This window comes from Vanacampus margaritifer, chromosome 15 (assembly GCF_051991255.1).
Source record: "Vanacampus margaritifer isolate UIUO_Vmar chromosome 15, RoL_Vmar_1.0, whole genome shotgun sequence".
Classification (NCBI taxonomy): Eukaryota; Metazoa; Chordata; class Actinopteri; order Syngnathiformes; family Syngnathidae; genus Vanacampus; species Vanacampus margaritifer.
In genome coordinates this window covers 18,170,081-18,188,374 of record NC_135446.1, presented here as the reverse complement: position 1 = coordinate 18,188,374, position 18,294 = coordinate 18,170,081, and the positions used below count along the sequence as shown (strand labels likewise).

General features: G+C 42.3%; 2 protein-coding genes across 4 annotated transcripts in view; one reads left to right on the top strand and one right to left on the bottom strand.

Moving 5' to 3' along the window:
* LOC144035279 (phosphatidylinositol-binding clathrin assembly protein) overlaps positions 1-18,294 on the bottom strand; it is a 101,105-nt gene that overhangs the window by 38,336 nt on the left and 44,475 nt on the right. For 2 of the 3 annotated variants that reach the window (XM_077544848.1, XM_077544850.1), the window contains exons 3-9: positions 9,275-9,381; positions 7,696-7,989; positions 3,130-5,971; positions 2,914-2,990; positions 410-533; positions 260-332; positions 112-185 (exon numbers count right to left, since the gene is read on the bottom strand). The gene's annotated coding sequence lies outside the window, so the exon portion shown is untranslated. Of the gene's footprint in view, positions 1-111; positions 186-259; positions 333-409; positions 534-2,913; positions 2,991-3,129; positions 5,972-7,695; positions 7,990-9,274; positions 9,382-13,146; positions 13,448-13,533; positions 13,570-13,650; positions 13,703-18,294 lie in introns of all 3 variants that reach the window. The other variant, XM_077544847.1, reaches the window with a different exon arrangement.
* Positions 1,032-8,091, top strand: dthd1 (death domain containing 1). Its single transcript, XM_077544853.1, has 10 exons — positions 1,032-1,336; positions 2,652-3,024; positions 3,116-3,416; positions 3,563-3,742; positions 4,990-5,255; positions 5,334-5,492; positions 5,690-5,979; positions 6,104-6,354; positions 6,432-6,489; positions 7,703-8,091. The coding sequence occupies exons 1-10, from the start codon at positions 1,177-1,179 to the stop codon at positions 8,002-8,004; spliced, it is 2,340 nt and encodes a 779-aa protein (XP_077400979.1). The 5' UTR covers positions 1,032-1,176; the 3' UTR covers positions 8,005-8,091.

Genomic DNA, 18,294 nt, shown 5'->3' with positions numbered 1-18,294 from the left:
TGCTTTCCATCTTATTTAGAGAGCGAGAGAGTGAGAACAGGCGCTGAGGAATACTTTAAAAGAGTGCATTTTTTGATGCTAAAATTGGGTAGAATGGCATTAAAGTATCACCTTTGCTCGAGTGGAGAACCAACAGCAGGTTGATGGTGATTCCAATGACAGCATCCCTCCTCATGGTGGACTCTCTAAAAGGGGAATCCATTGACGTATTATACACAAAACACACACGTAAACAACCATGTCACAGGAATTGACTTACAAAAAGGAGAACCGGTGTCAAAAACAAAAGAGCTAATGACTGGATATGCTGACCCTCCGCCAGTGTCCCTCGTCTTGGATGCAAGGGATTTATCATTAAAAAAAATGAATACATATGAAGCAAATTAGATAAATTAAAAAGCAATACAACCTGGCCAAGACCAAAGCTCCATTTGTGTGGAGTGTTGCTGATGTTAAGACCAGTCCGGAGACTTCTGCGACTTCATCATCGTCTTCCTCACAGTTTCAATCAGCCAACTGCGGCGGGGGGGCACCTATGAAAAGGAAAGATGGCTTTTTGAGCTTGGGAGAGATTGGTTCGAAAATAGACCAAAGACGGTGGTGGCGTAGTGTGAGGCAGGGAAAGGGAGATGAGCAAGAGGAGGAGGAGTGGCTTCCATGTTGCCAGCAGCAGTGAAAATGATAAAAAGAAAAGAAAATTGCTCCCTCTGGTGGTTTGAGGGATTTCTTTTTTTTGAACGGTTCACCTTTTCTGTTAAAAGTCACACTTAATTCCTCCCGTGTTTTTGCTACCACAAATACAAATATTGTTCTCCCCCACACTATCTAAATAAAATAGTGAATGCTAAGACCATTGATGCCATGAAGGCACGTAAAACAAGTGACAGAAGAGCAGAAGAAAAGAGACTAGATTGCCCAATCTTGTGAATCTGGCTGTGGCATGTCTTTTGTCCCTCCCCGTCACGCCTCCAGGGGTCGCCTTGGAAACACGTTTTACAACTGGCAGCCTTTCAAATACCCTGTAAATAAAGTACGATGGCTATGCACAGGAACCCTTAAGAGACACAAGAACCTCAATTCCAAAAGTGTGGGGAATGCGACAAGTTTGTAAGAAATTTACAAGAATTTATTTGCGAAATATTTTTTGCTGCTTCTTCTTGCATCTTTCAGCTCTTTATGGACGACAAACAGAGTCGGGAGGACAATGAGGAGAAAGAGAGGAGACGGACAGCTTTGGGAGTGTTGAGGCAGCTCAATGATTTTCACGCAAACAGAATGAGCGCATGGAGGGATGCTCTTCGACAGTGTGTCTCCATTCTCAACAGAACCCCACCAGGTATGATGTTTGTACAGTAGGGATGAAATCAATCTTCAGGGTTTCTGCAGGAATCATCAAGTGTAATTTAATGCCCACGTCGTACTGCATATGCAAATACATATGCATGCATCCATACATACTGTACTGTTTATATGCTTGGGCTGTCAGTGGAGTACAATTTGTAATCGCGATTAATCGCATGATTTCCATCGTTAACTCGTGATTATTCATAATTTAATCACACATATCTGTTCTAAATGTGCAATAAAATATCTCATACACGCAACATGAAAGTGGACAAATATTGTTTCCAAATACAAATGTGGGTGTATCTTTTAGCTTATTGATACAATTATTTTAAAGTCATTCATAAAGTTACAGAAAACAGTTACGGTTAACTCATTCACTGGCAGCCATTTTCACTGAAGCAACCCCCTTCGCTCCCGGCTGGTTTACTGGATTTTGACAGATTTTGAAAAGAAAGTGGTCGGACAAATATGTGCAATATGAATTCACATGTGTAGTAACAGAACGTATGGTGTTCCACAGGGTGCAATTCTGGGGCCTCTGCTGTTTTCATTGTATCGGCTGCCCCTCTTAACTCATTCACCTGCAGCCATTTTCACTGAAGCAACCCCCTCCACTCCCGACTGTTTTACTGGATTTTGACTGATTTTGGAAGGCCCACAGAATATTGTGTTCTATTGCTATAAAAACATGTAACCTACCATAAAAAAGATTTGTTTTGTCTTTCATCAGGAAAAAAAACGTATATTTCTATCTGTTTCCGTTTTGCAGCAATTAGCATTAGACTATAGCTAAGTTTCATCGTTATTCACAAATCTGTTTTGAACTGTGGGGAAATCAGCTTGTTTGCAACATGGCCCTGGTTGATCTCTTATACTATGCCTTTTTTTATTATTACTACCATTGCTTCACCATTTCACTGCAGTTCAGAGGCTGCAGGAAAGCCTTCTGTATGCTCTAAAAAACACAAAGAACATATAAATACGTCTTTGGGACAGTTAAAACAGAACGTATTTATACGTTTTTTGGGAGCAAATGAGTTAAAAGGAGTGTGAATCATTGAGTCACAGATTTGAGTTGAGGCAATTTTCTGCAACTAGGTGGCATTAGTGCTTCTTGTTGGATGTTGGTGACATGAGCACTACATTTTTCTTTTCAAATTCACAGCAATTGGTATTTATTTAGTCTTACATTATTTTTTAATTCATACATTGGCCTTCATTGGGGTTATAAATGTCGGTTAGTTATTTTGATACGGCCTTGACTTTACCACTGATCTAATATGACCAAACCGCTCCTTTTCCAGACTTAAACAGTGTTTTACTAAGTCTTATGGAAGACATAGAGCAGATTCAGGACCAACTGAGCACAATATGCAACAAGCTGGATGCTGAAATCATCCACATGAACACAGAAGCGTCTCTGCACTCAACAACTGAACAGAGTCAGCTCCCCGAAACCAACGATGATCAGATGGCCATCGAGGCCCGATCGGAGCGGGTCGAAAATGGAGGTGATCAAGAGCAGCTGTCAAACACTGACCAAGCATTAGTCTCTGACTGTGTTACCAGACATGATGAAGCAGGTGGTCGGCTGGAGGTCAAAGGTAAAGGGGGCGATGGCGAAGACCTCTTAGACACAGTCTCTGAGAAGACAAACAAAGAATGGATCAAAGTTGGGTATGTTCACTTTCCACACAACATAACATATAATGTGCAGTATGTATCAAGCGATGCAAATATTTTTATTGTGGACGCACTTTCTTAACAGCGAAACAGACATACCAGGCGCATGCTTCATCAGAGCACCTTTGGGTGCCGCCGAAGCCGTGCGCTGCGAGGTGGCCGACGCCTTGAGTTGCCTGATGGTGACCGGTGCCGAGGAGCTGGTGAGCCGGGTGATCAGGCTCAAAGCCCAAGGCGACGCCGAGCGCCACTTCCCTCTGACTTTGGCGCTGTCTTACCGTGCGCGTTACCGTGGCAGCTACAGAACCATCAATGTCAAGGCGGTGGATGGCGAGAGGAGGGTCAGCTACCTCGTACCTGCAACCACAGAGTATGGTGGGAAGAGGGTAAAGTACCTAACATTTATTTTGATTCAAACATGGAAATGGAAGTTATTTTGAGGGGGGAGGGAAGAAATACAGTGACTACATTTATTGTTGTCCCTGAAAAGAGTGTAATGATGTAATTCTATTTCTATGCACTTTGGCTTCAGGGATCCTTTGCAGAGGTTAAGGTGTACTCCCTTGGCTTGTTTGCAGTGATTTCCTGTCTCAAACAGGAACATTTTACAGTTCCTAGACGAGGTGTGTCATACAAACTTCCCGTTGAGCCCCGTATCTGCCTCAATTACCTCCCGGGGTCCTTCACTGCCCCTGTAATGGTACAGTACACGGTAAGAGAGACTTATTCAGAAATCAGTACACAGCAAATCGGTCAGTGTTAAATTTCAGTGTGTAGAGTGGCCGTCTCGCAACCCTGAGAGCGTAGGTTCGATCCCAGGCCAGTGTGAGTATGTTACAGCATCCTTGAGCAAGATGATGAAACCCCAGTTGCTGCCGATGCCGTGTCATTTACAGTCAAAATGTGAAGCACTTTGAGGGCCTTGTAAGGAGGAAAAACGCTATACAAACAAAGTACCATTTAACAGAGTAAAGTGTATTTTGAGTTACATTTTTAAAACTCATAAGTGTTTAAACACCAGAGTTAAGTGTAGTTTGGCAGAATTAAATGTTTAACACTGACACTAGAGTAGAGTATTTTCAACACTACTCAGTGTTTACCAGAGTAGATTTTTAACACTGTGCAGTGTTGGAGTAACACTGGTTAAGTGTGGAAAAAAAGGAACACTTTGAAAAGTGTAAGATTTACACTCATTGGTGTGGACACATATAAACACTTTTCTAGTGTTAGTATAACTCTGGTGGGTGGTGTCTGGTCGGTGCTGGATTTCACTTTCCTTTCTTTTCTTTGGTCCTTCCTCGGGTCTCCTGACGGCCTCACGACTCTGGCTGGAAGTGTTCGGTTTAGGTGAACGGTATGGGATTTTTTAATAGGTTTTAGGTGAACTAATGAATACACACTCACACGCACGCACATACTCACCCATATACAAAAAAATAATAATAAAAAAAAGAGAGCAATGATGATGACATGTCAAATTGGTAAAATTACCGAATGAACAATCCTGAGCTCTCCAAAAAAAAGAAGGGAAAAAAAGTATAACACTCTGATTGTTAAAACTCTTTGACTGCCAAAAACGTTAAATAACGTTTAGTAAAATCCTATGGAGGAGTGCCAAAGACGTTAAAAGACGTTTGTTTCAAAACAGAGGTGAAACTAACCATTTTCTATTGTTGATTACTGAAAAACGGAATAAGGTAGAAACAAACTTTTTTTTTCTGATGAAAGATGAGAGTCCAATCTTTCATTTGGTAGTATGTGTGTTTCCATAGTCCAAACACATAATTTTCTGTGGACCTTGAAAGATCAGTCAAAATGCTTAAAATCGGCTGGCACCCACGGCATCCCTTTTCTGAAAACGTCTGGCAGTCAAAGAGTTAATCTAACACTGGCGATTTTGCTGTGTAGTGACACATAACTTAACCGCTTAGTTGAACATGAATTTACCCTCAATTTAAGATCCAGCCGCTCGACGCCGTTCTCCTGGCTGCCGTCAAGACAAAAAGCGAGGCCTACCGCCGGGTGGTGTCCACCAGTCCACTACTCTACCTCGCACACCCGTCCTCTCAAACCCTCCGAAGACCTCTCACGGTCACCCTTCCCTGTCCGCCAAATCCCGAGAAGAGGAAGGACACGAGGGGACAAGTGGAGGAAAAGGAACTCCACCTTCCTCAACTTGCCGCCACTCCTCCAGCGTGGGATTGGACGGCTTCCCACAAGAGGAGGTAAAAGCCTCCAGCAACGTTTAACGACTTCTGTTTATGAACAGCATATGTCAGCTTCAAAAACAATGTGTGTGTCAGGATGTTGCGTTCCTGTACACAGTCCTCTGAAGAGAAACCCGCCGAGCTTCTAAGCGTACTGGGCTCTAGGGACCAACAGTGGAGCATTCCGGAAGACGTCCTGATCCGGAATCATCAGAATGGCCTGGTGTCTTTTGAACTGACAGAGAGCTTTGACAGGTTTGGTGTCTCTCTCTCTCTCTCTTCGAACCATAGCTCGAGTTTGTTTCAATGTCAGAGATTACAATGCAAAGGGTCACAGAAGGAAAAATCATCCAAAGAAAAACTATAGACCATACTGGAATCATCACATCCACGTACAACCAAAAAGACAGAATCAGCTCTTCTCATTCCACTTTTTCTCCCTCCTCCTCCAGACTGCTGGTGGTCCGCCTTTTTTCCCCACTTCAACCTCGCCACCTCACCTCCCTGGCAGAGGAGCTGGTGGAGTCAGCCGGCCGCCACGCGGTCACCGTCGTCATCTGGCGGCACCGGGACGAGCCCCGCGCCGTGCTGGTGGCCGCCCTGCCCAGCAGGGAGCTCAGCTGGGAACTGTCTCGACTGCAGGCGGCGGGCAACGGCGGCCCCCTGCAGACGTCGCCGGAGATCTGCATGCAGGAGGGGGACCAGCTTGTCCTCCATCTTTGCGGAAACGTCTCCTGTGCAGGTGAGATGGAAGCATAATCATTTACAGTAATCACAGTTTTATAGTTCACATGTAGATGAATCAAGATGAGTCAAATTTTGTTTGTGGGAATAATAACAAGAAATGTGATATTATGTCGGCGCAGGAGCTCAGACTAACGAGCGTGGCATTCTAGACGAGCGGATCACTTTCCACAGCCAGCGCAAGAATGAGCTGCTGTTGCATCTGACTGAAGTGGACCCCTTTGGTAACTACAGCTCCCCTCACTACAAGGGCACCGTCGTCTTCCACAAGGTCACCAGAGGTCAAGTGGAGTGGCAAGGGGACACATTGGTCCAGATGGAAGTTAAACACCTAGGAAAGCCTGTGTGTTCACTGCCCCTGACTTTGCCGAAGGTATCGTAAAAAATTTAAATGAATTCAAGAGCACCTGATTGCGCTTTTGGGTGACGCAGTCTTTCTGTTTCGTTTAGCGAGTCAGAACCATCAGACGACCCGTCACGCCGAAGATAACCCTCTGTGAGCGGAAGGGTAAAGGGAAATATTTTACTTCCTACCTGTGAAGCGTTGGCTAAACCAGGGGTTGGCAATCTTTCCTGTCAACAGCGCCATTTTAGGCCAAATAAATAACCAAAAATCTGTCGTGAGCCACAAAACAGTGTGTTAGTGTTAGTCTAATGTGCTGAAGAGTTGCACCAGAATAGAAAAAATATGCAGCATCCAATATGTAGATTCATTTTCTTCTACCTTTTGTCTTCCGTTTTTGAATTTGTTTTTGTAATTTTTCCTACTTAGTTTTTCATACATTTTTCGACTTTTTTGCCTTTCTGTCAAATTTCTGAAATTTTTGGCAATTTTGTGGACATTTTATGGTAATTTGGGACATTTTGTAGTTATATTATTTCCTGCCTTTTCTTAAATCAAATTTCCAACTTTTTTGTGGTGGCAATTTTGTGGACATTTCATGGTCATTTTCATGATTTTATAGTTACTTTTTAAATGTTAAATTTTCTGCCTTTTTTTTTATTTTAAATTGATTTACTTTTTTTTCTTCCAATTTTATGTATATTTTATGGTAATTTTCTTTGTGGACATTTTATAGTTACATTTTGAACGTTTTCTTTTTTGTTTATTTAATCAATTTTCAGGGTTTTTTGGGCTATTCCAAAGACATTTTATAGTAATTTTCTGATTTTCCTCTTCCTTTTTGGACATTCTTATGTTCACTTTTTGGACATTTTAGATCATTTTGAAAACTTTTTCATCCACCTTTTGTATCTATTTTACTAGCAACTTAAAATTTTTAGACGGTGACATTTTTTGAATATTTAATTATTTCTTTTTTAAATCAACATAATTAATTCATTTAATTAATATTTTATAAATAAATAAATAAATATGTTAAACAAATATTAATTTGTATTAATTGTTTTAGAGTTCAACAGGAAGCCACAGGAAAGTAACTAAAGAGCCACATGTGGCTCCAGAGCCGCAGGTTGCAGACCCCAGGGGTCACCGGCTCCGGTCCTCAATGGCCCCTTATCCTGCATGTTTTAGAATTTTCTCTCCTCCCAAACATCTGATTCAAATGATCACGATCGTTATCAGGCTTCATCAATTGAATCAGGTGTGTTGGAGGGAAACACCTAAACCATGCAGGTTAGGGGCCCTCGAGAACCAGAGTTGGTGACCCCTGGTCTAATGCTAACTTTTGCATATTGGTCATTCATTTCTTACCCAACAGACGCCCTCCCAGACTCACTGCTACTCTGGCTATCAGGAGAGCTTTCGGAAGACGAGATAGCCCCGCTGGCGCGTTCACTACGCCTTCGCCGCAGCGCCGCCCAGCTGGTCAAGCTGCGGGCCGGAGACAGTCTGCCTGCCCAGGTCTTCGGCATCTTGACCATGTGGAGGAGGGAGCTCCCCGCTTCCCAGCTCCAGTCCAAGGTCTCCCAGTTGGCACACTGCTTGGCCAGGATCGGCCGGCCGGATCTCGCCAGAGAACTGCTGCTACGCCAGGCAGAAGAACACCTGCCATTAAAATAAAGATGTCTATGGCGTTTCATATATTTGTTATATGTTAGCAACTTTTGTTTGACTAAATAATCTAGTGTGGTTGTGTGTCAATTCCAATTGGGTGATACAAATAAACAACTTGAAGCAAACATGGTGGCCTCTTATTGGGAGAACTGTGTGAGCCATCGAATGGAGCCCTCTAGATATACAAGGCATGTGGATCATCCACATGATCATTACCAATGAAGGTCATTGCGGCTTGCAATAATCTACTCCAGCCACAAGAGGGCACTGTTCCACCATTCTTCTATACCTTCTGTCAAACTAAAGGCTATTTCATGGCACTCATGACTGAACGTGTATTTTGATGGACATACAGACAAAAAGACAAGCAAGGGAGTATACGCGAACCTTGAAATGTTCCCACTTCATGGTCTTTCAATGCTGAAAATCAAAACAAATTTGCAGTGGTTAATGAGTGGCAGATGATTCACCGACGCGGCCTCGCGGCGCGTCAGCGCGCCTGGACTGAGTTGTGACCTCGTTACAGCCCCATGACACCGAATCATCTTAGTTCTCACCAGCGCTGATGTTCGGCCACAGCCAACCAGCTCACACACCACTTTCTGTGCCGACTAAGTGGGAAATAATGACGAGTGGATGAGTGGAGTGGGGTTTGAGATGTGTGTCCTATTGGGGCCTATTGGGCACCTGATCTCACTCTTCGCGTCCAGTAGAGCTCAGTACTGCCTGGCACAATGAGGTACAAAACCAATCGCTTAAAAATCCGCAAATGAAAAAGCACGAGGGGGATAGTGTATTATTTTGGGGGTTTTCTTCCCCTCTTGTGGGATGCTAAAGGGCACTTGTGAGTGTGCTGGGCATTATTAGTGTCCTATTACTGACACACACACACACACACATGCACACACGCACACACTAATAGTCTCAGTAAATGTCACAGAGGGGGCTCCAACAGTGGCAGGAAACGGTTTCCTCTCTTATTCGATCACCCTCCCATCCTGCTCTACATTATTGAAAAGGCCACACAGCAAGGCACCGTTGGAGGTGTGTGCTCCGAGTCCGGCAGGGGGGCAGAGAAGGTGGGAAAAGAGGGCTGATGATGAGAGATTCCGATTTAAAAAAAAACTCATTGCATGCGCCATGCATAAAACTGTGTCAAGGTCTCAATAGTGGTAAAATTCATTGGACACAAACAAGGATGGATCATATCTCTGGGGAGCAGGGGGGGGGAATGTTGGACTCGCACCATGACTCACAAACAGATGGCAAGACAGACCTCTAAGGTGGACAGCTCACTGGTCCGTGCTAAAGTCTTCATTTGTCCTCCATTTCAATGGCAGACTGTGTAGAGAGGACCAGAACTCCCCATCCGGAATTCCCAATCTGTGAAAAATGACAGATGACCCAGTCAGTTGAAGTCTCCTAAGACAGATTCCAGTTCTTTTTTTCTTTTTTGTTCTATTACATTGGTAGCTCAGGGAGAGCTATCAGATGAGGGATCAATGCACTGTGAAACGGGCCGTGAGCAAAAAGGTGAGAAAAGGTTGGGAATATGGTGAGAAAACGGGTCGAGGAAGTGTCGGTGGAGTGACATTAGAACAAAAAAATAAAATAAAGAGGGAGGGGGTTAGGAGGGAAGAGGAAAGTGGCATCTGATGGCGTCACCATACTGTATGTATGTGTGTAAGTGTGTGTGTGTGTGTGTGTGTGTGTGTGTTTGTCTCATGTCAGCGGGTTCAGATTCTGCTTTCACACAAACAACCACAAAATGGCCTGCAGGGAAAGGGGACACAATACTCTGTCACATTTTGTGTTTCACACATTCATGGAGCCATTTGGAGAGAGAGAGGATGACTGTACCCAAGCAAAAAAAAAAAAAAAAAAGACAAACTCTCCTTGGTCACATTATTAGGTACCATAGGTGGGTAATTCTAATATTGGTTCCATTAAATTGTATTATCACAAATATGTTCTATTTTAAATATTGTCATTGTCCCAAAAACATATATATACGTTTTTTATGTTTCGTTTTTATGCTAGAGCATGCAGAAGGCTTTGATGTAGCCTCTGACCTGAAGAAGACGCTTAAAGCAATGGTAGTTATTATAAAAAAAACGGCCTGCAGGTGGCAGCAGAGTATAAGAGATCAGCCAGGGCCATGTTGCAAGAAGCTATTTTTGCCAGTGCTTTCAACAGATTTGTGAATAATGATGACACTTACTGTTGTTCTATTCTAATGCTAATTGCTGCAAAACGGAAACAGATCCTCTAATCTAAAACGGCTGGGAGCGAAGGGGGTTGCTTCAGTGAAAATGGCTGGGAGTGAATGAGTTAATAGTGTTTCTCTTGGCTACCCTGCTTTCAATATGTGAATGATGTATTTTATGTTGTATTTATTTTGTCCAATCAGATTTCGGCCTCAGTTTGTTACCATGTCAAACTAATCAGCCAAGGCCTTCAGGATTAGTTGTGCCGGCCGACCTAACAAACTATATCAACAATGGGACTGTTTCTTCAACCAATTAGATTTAAGGCAGCATTTTTCCATCCTCTGATTGGTTAGTCAGAGCAAAACCGATCGACTAGCAAAACAAGCCTGTTGTGATTTCTACACAATACAGTACATCAAAGCAAAACGAGTTACAGCTGACCTTAACAAGCTCCACACATATTCATATATTTCATAATTAGCATGTCAAAGACGCAGCATCTTTGAGCAGTATCTTCTAGCATGGATCTTCCCGTGCAATACTGCGACATTAGAGCAACGGCAGATGTCAGCCTCTTCATCTCGTCTCCCTCGATTCACACTTGCGAGCCCCTCTTACGCTCTAACAAGCAGCTGTCAACTTTCCTCGCCTGGTACCAGAAGTCCTCGTTATAAACGGCACACTGTGGTTGACCTCGGGCTCAAGTGGTTTCGTTCGTTTGCCCCTCGGCATGCCTGGCAGATGGAATAAGATTCAGGGGATTTCCAAAGAGCTCAGACACATTATCGTTGATTCAATTTCACTATTGTATGGTTAACTTGGTTGGATATTCTTCTGTCTTCAGGCCCAAAGCAATTTTGGGGTTGATTTCCCCTGTAACTGAGAAAATGCATTTGTGCTATATGTTAGCAATAGCATTAGGCTAGCAGACGTTCATTAGATGAAATGAGCTGGTTTGGTTGAACATTTTGGTGTTTAAAAAGAGAATTTTTCATTCCATTTAGTTTTAATAAACAGGTGAATAAGCACTAAGAAATATTTCAAAAATTGTGTTTAAATCATATGGGAAGGGTAAAACTATATCAAATCAATGATTTGGTGACTAGTCTACATTGTGGATTGTCACCTACTGTACAGTAGTAACTCATCAGTGAAATTAATTTTTATTTATTGAAGATGTGACGGTTGACAAAAGCAACAGGATGAAGTTGGAACCGTTTCAGCCAGGTGGTGCTTCACAGTGCAGATGGATAATAACCGAAAGCAAACTGAAAACGCATTTAAGGCAAAGAAGTGTTATCCAAAAGAGGAAGACACCTGACCTCAATCCAACTGAACATGCATTTCACTTGCTGAAGACAAAACTGAAAGAATGCTGCAATATTTATAGACCTGACTGTATCGTGGGTGCATGTGGAATGTATCCCCCCCACGATAAATAGGGGTTCTCTATACTATAATCATAGAGATTGATGAGAAGACTAAAAAGCAAAACGTGTGTGTGTGCCAGAACCATTTGGCTTCTCGCAAGCAGCTGTCAGCTTTAGCCTAAGTGTTTCAGCTGACTGATCCTCAAACTGGGCCAATAAGCTCCCGCGCAAAACTCATGTGCACATGACTTGCTGTCAAACATGGCGGTCCCGACCAACCGGCGGCCCAATTATGACCAAAGCGTTCATTTCTCGTTGAGGCCATTGGTCCGGCGCGTTGAGAGCGTACTATACATGACCACTCCTCTGGTCCACCCCTCCTGCCCTCCAACTACCCCCAAGGACGGCCAGCTCATTACAATAATTAACTAGAGAGGGAGTTGATGGGATAGAGTAAAGGAAAGAGAAAAGGGGAGCGATAGAAAGGCAAAGGAGATGGAGGCTGGGTTTGGGGGGTGGGGGGTACCGCGGTGGTCTTTTTCTGCCGAGGCAGCAATTGGGTGGGAGCTTCCTGCCTGCCGTTAATCCCTGAGTGACTTTCACTGCATACAGTGAAGCGGGCACAGGCCAGAGCCATTGCAAATTAATCTAGCAAAGAGCTTGGGAAGTGGCCGCGCTGAACCCCCCCTCCCCTTTAAAAGACTGGAGAGCGATTGGGGGGGGGGGGGGGGGCGGGGGGTTGGGGTCAAGAGGGAGACATACAGAGGATAGAAGGCAAAAGGGATTTGGGTGCTGGAGGGACAAGGAGGGAGGGGGTCCGTAAGGAAGAAGGCGAGCTATTTTGGGCACGGTAAAGGACAACCACATGGTGACATCACTCACAGGCATGTGATGTCATCTCACCACCTGCTGTGATGTTATCCAGCGCCAACCTGAATACTATTATTCTTGCTGTTGTTGTGTGAATGTTGACAGCAATATTCATATCAACGTTAAATGCTGCTGCCGCTGCTCTGTTGTCAGTTTACGACTATTATTAAATTACATTAAATATTATATTGCAGTCCTTCCAATAGTGGACATGTACTGTAAAAATGGCACATAAAACCAAAGTGAACCAAACCAAAACGTTCAACCAAATATATCACTTTGATGAAAGTCAGCTAGCTTAAATGCTAACCTAAAATGCAAAACACCATAAACTGGTTAATGGAAATTAGCTTATAAGTTAAACTGCTACAGTACTTTACACACAATCATACTCGTACTGTATTTTCTAGTATTCCAGTCATAGCTGCCTGGTCACGCGCACACCCCCGGTGCCTCACGCTGACATGTTAGCTTGGGCTTCAGGATCTTTGTTGAAACTATTTTGGAATATCCGCCTCCGAAAAACAAACCATTTTAACTGAATGTGCATTCCCAGAAATATTTTATGTGAAAGTAGGACTCTATTTGTCTGGCTAACGTTGGCCAGTTGACTGTGCTAATGCTAGCCCAGTATTGCTAATACCGCTATTGTGTTGAAGCCGGATCGTGTTCTGTGTGAAGATCACAACTTTACATACCTCATTTAACAACTCATTTCATCCGTCAGTCACAACACCACAATTGCGATCGGAGACGCTTTTGCGCATCACCAGATTCCTATCAAACTTCTTATCTTGGTTCCTGCAGAAAAAGAAGCATATTTGCTGAAGCGTTGAACTCTGTGTGCACGGATTCTGTCAACCGGCTTTTAATCCTCCTCCTCGCCTGGTGAGAAGTGCCAATCAAGATTTGGGGCAAATGTGAAATCGCCATTTGAGGATTTTCCAGTCTGCCGCGTATCCACATCTTGTTCGTTCCTGCCACAGGAGAGTAACTGTACTGCAAAAAGTGAAACATGATGTGTTAATAATAAAACTGTTTGCCTCTCATTTTATCTTCTCAATACTTTAAATCCAGTTTCTTACTTCTCTCCTACCCCAAATCTGGCTTCCATTAGTGGTCTGTGTGCAAAAGCACAATGGCAATAAGTGCACAGCTTCCACTGAGGCCAACTTATTGAGCTCACTGCTACAATATTTTACCTCTCGGATGAAGATGCCAGTCCGTCCTGTCAGTCCTTTGTGGCAACGTGTGCTAGATGCGAGAGACACATTTGCTTTATCTACATAGCAGGACCGAGATCTAATAATTCGAAAAAGGGAATGAAAAGAAAAAAAAAAACAGTCTGCAAATCCTGCAACCCGCATCGCCGCTTCAAATCCAGCACACAACTGCCTGCAGGCGCATGTAAGCACACATTAAAGTGTGAGCGTGGAAAAGATAGGTTGACCAGGAGATGAGAAAGCGCTAAAGGAAAGCAAACAAGCCCGGCGTTTCCTCTGCTGCCATAGCTGGTTCTTTTCTTAGGTTTTCTGACGAGTCTCCGAAAACAATAACAGCCGACGTTAGGATGGGATTTCATGCAGAAAGTGTTCTCCTGACTTTTTCCTGACCTTTTGTTCGCGTTTGCTTGACTGTTTACTAAAACTGCAAGCAACTAACAGTTCATTTATTCCACATGTCAAATGTGTTTGAATACATGCATTCATAAGAGAGACAAACAAAAGGCCAAAGGGGAGTTTATTTACATAAAGGGCCAAATGTATTCTGTGAGTCTCCACCATTGGCATCGCAAGCTTCAGCCAGACTTGGAATAGCTACATTTAAAAACAGACCTTATTGTTGCACCAAGACTGCAAGACTGCGAGCACAGAGGACCTCGGATTGCCTTGATAACCACGCATTTATATGTTCCACACAAACACACACAAAAAATCAGCATAGCAAGGCCGGGGTAGGTGAACATCATTTCCATTTTGACAAAAACAAATAGTTGAAAAAAATCAAAACATGACTCCTACCATAAATCCAAAATAGTCAGGATGTGATTTTTTTTATCATTTTCAATGTAAACACAAGGTATAAACACAAATAAAAACTGTAATATATATTGGGGCTTCACACTTGAGTTTGTGCTAATGCGTGTTTTCTTAGATAAGAACGAATGATATTTACTGTACACTTTTAGGTTTGGAACATTTACACTGTTAACATAGCAATTCCTTTATTATGCTCTTATTCTGAAAGACAACTCGCGACACTTCTGGTAGCGGAAGTAGCTGATTTAACGATCAAAAGATGATAACTTTTACTAACCAGAGAAATTGTGTGTGAATGCTGTAAGAAAAAATACTCATTTACTGGCAGCCATTTTTCACTGATGCAACCCCCTTCGCTCCCGGCTGTTTTACTGCATTTTGACTCATTTTGCAAGGCCCACAGAAAAATGTGTTCTATTGCTATAAAAACATGGAACCTACCAAGAGATAGATTAGAGTCTCTTCTTTCATCAGGAAAAAATATATATATTTGTATCTGTTTCCGTTTTGCAGCAATTAGCATTAAAATATAGCTAAGTTTCATGATTATTCACAAACCTGTTGAAAACACTGGTAAAAAAATACCTCTGCTTCCACCTGCTGGCTGGTGTTTGTAATAACTACCATTGCTTTAAGCGCCCTCTTCAGGTCAGGAGCTGCATCAACGCCTACTGTATGATCTAGCATAAAAGAACATAAAAAAATATGGTTTTGGAGTGCAGGACAAAGTATTAAAAATATATATGTATATGTTTTTGGGTTTGAATGAGTTAATGATGTGCAATGTTGAAGGATATGGAATTATGTCAAAGGGTATTGAATGATGTGGAATCATATTAAATGGTATTGAAAAATATAGAGTGATCTTGAAAGGCAGTGGTGAAAATGAATGCACTGACTGAATGATATTGTATGGAATTAAGTGAAAACATAATGGCGAAATGTGCAATATGTGAGTGAAAAATGAGGAATTTTTGGTATGTGGGAATTATGGGGTTGTAATATTATAAGTAAATTCAATGAGCTGAAAATTTGGAATCGGAATGATGTGAGCCCTAACCCTAACTGGAACCCATACCCTTGAAATGAATGGGCAATTTTGTTGGTGAAAAATCTACAATATATAGCTGGAAAATTTTTGCTATTTGGAAATTGAGCGAATGTTGAAAATGTATCCCAAAGTGAAATGTATAAGCTGAACATTTTGAATGGAATTGTTGAAAGTCTCATTGGAAATGAATGGGCAGTTTTGGGGTAAATGTCAATGTTTGTAATGAGAAAAATAATAGCCGACCAAGCCTGGATTTTTGAAACATCCTGAAGTTGGAATGGTTTCAATTGGTCAAGAAATGCAGAAGTAGTTGAAGGATGAAAAATGCTTTCAGCATTCACTCAATCACTGTAAAACACTTTACAATGCATTCTAGTAATGGCTATTACAAACAGGGCACTTACAGAACACTTGTGTGTCGCTACTCACTTTGTCATTAACGCGCACAGCCAAATGGAATTTATAATGCGGTAAACATGCTATGCCCGCTAGTCACCATGAACACAAACAAAATAAATGCAAAAGAGAATGTGTCCAATCTCGTCTGATCTTAGAAAGAGTCCGTTTTTTTGGGGGGGTTTATCAGCAACCTTTGGAATGACGAATGGTGGAAAATTCTTTTGAGTCCGCTATGCTAATTGAGCCACTAGCGACATTCTCCAGAGGATGCTTGACTACAAGGTTGGCTGCCTGGCTAGCTAGGGAGGGAGATAGGAAGTGCTGCCGCCTCCGACCTCTCATCTGTTTTCTTCTAGACAAACTCAATTATGTTGCGCGCAGGCAAAACGCGGGAGATGGCGGATCACCTCCCGAGAAAGCTGCCGCTGTCTCGCCTAAGCTTTATTAGTCTGTAAGGATCATGCATCTCAATGAAGGCCTCGCACGTGCGGCTCTCCAAACGCAGTCCGGCTCGGGGAAGAGCGGGAAAGAGCGGGATAGACCTCCGGCTCGACCCGAGGAAATAAATCTCGGTATTGTTGCCGCTAAGCTTGTGTCAAACAGCAAGGCTCCCACGTCAAATAGGCGCTTCCCATTGCAGCTTTGCATCTCAATGCACCGTTAAGATTAAGCAAGTCATTCGGGATTTTTAATGACAGGCACGAGCAGTGGCTGCGCGCACGAGTTTATCTTCTCGACGGCCATATATGGTAAGTTGTGGGTGCACGTGAGAAGCGTGCAACTGCCAATGTGAAGTAAACGTTTTTTGACTGTCGAGTACATTCAAACGTATTTGGAAGTACGTTCGAACGTATTCAAATATGTTTGAAGGTACTCGCAAAGGCATTCAAACATACTCGCAAGTACGTTCGATCATGCTTGTAAGCTAAATTCTACAAACAGCATATTTTCCCATAATGCCATGGGGTATTACATATACCAATACATGCGGAAATTAGGTTAAAAAAAACATTGCTTATTTGTAACTTTTATGATTTATTATTGTCTGCAGTGCATGATTTAGATTTAGCAATTTTTTCCCATAATGCAACGGTGTATTGTAGGGGTGAAAAAATCAATTCGGGAATATATCGCGATATTACAGCGCGCAATTCTTGAATCAATTCCATATGCAGCCGAATCGATTTTTAAATATAATTTTTTTATGGGAATATTCAACAAAACGTCTTACTTAGGGTTAGGATTCACACATTAAGCATGGAAGAATGTTATATTAATGGAACATTAAGCCTTAATATTTTATTTCAGTGCTGTTCAGACATGAAACAGACAGCAACCTGTTTGTTAAATGCAGTTATAAGCCTTAAGTTTCAGATAAGTAAATACATTTTCATACAAATCTTACAGGTGTACATGTACAAGTTTACTGATTGGTATTTTCAAAATTTGAGTAATAAAAAAAATAATAAATCGCAATAATCAATTTATAGATTTGTATCGGGATTAATCGGTATCGGATCGAATCGTGACCTATGAATCGTGATATGAATTGAATCGCCGGGTACTCGGCAATTCACACCCCTAGTGTATTGACATGTGCAATAAACCCGTGGCGTTACAGAAAAATATGCTATGTCTGTAGCATTTACCCTACAAGACTTAAATATTTAAAATAAATACGATCGAATATACTCGGCGGTCAAAAATGTTTTCTACAGATTGTCAGTCCCACGCGTCTGTACATATGAGATAAAATACTATAAGTGGGAACATGAAAAAAGAAGTTCCAGTTTCTTGTATTTTCAAATCTGATTCACTCACATTTCTAATCTTGCTTGTCAAAATGTATTTTTTATCCCAGCCAGGAGACACTTACCTGGTTACTAATAGAATATACAGCCCGCGATCGTAATTGTCACAGGAGAAGTTGAAGGCCGGCAGCGAAAGCGAGCCGCTTACACACTTGCAACGCTTAATCCTGGACTAAATGAACAAATTGCTTGGCCTGGGGCAACAAACTGCGTATGAGCAGATTAGCGAAAAGTCAATGAGGCATTACGTGCTATTAGGCGTCGTGATGTGCTGTGTTTTGCAAGAAAGCAAAATGTTCAAATAGAGGAGTTTGAGAAGTAATTACAAGTGGCCAACAGTTCACGTCCCAAAGAGCTGAAACTGAGCTTGTCGTTGACAAAGTTTCTCATCATGCTACACGATTATTGAGTCATGATTCACTGATTTTGCTCATTTCATTCAGCGCAAACACATAAGAGAGCTTTTTTGTTTGATCAATAATTTAAAAAGATTTCAGCTATGATGCCAGTTTCTTCCTTGTTGGCTTGGTGAATGACATTTGGGGA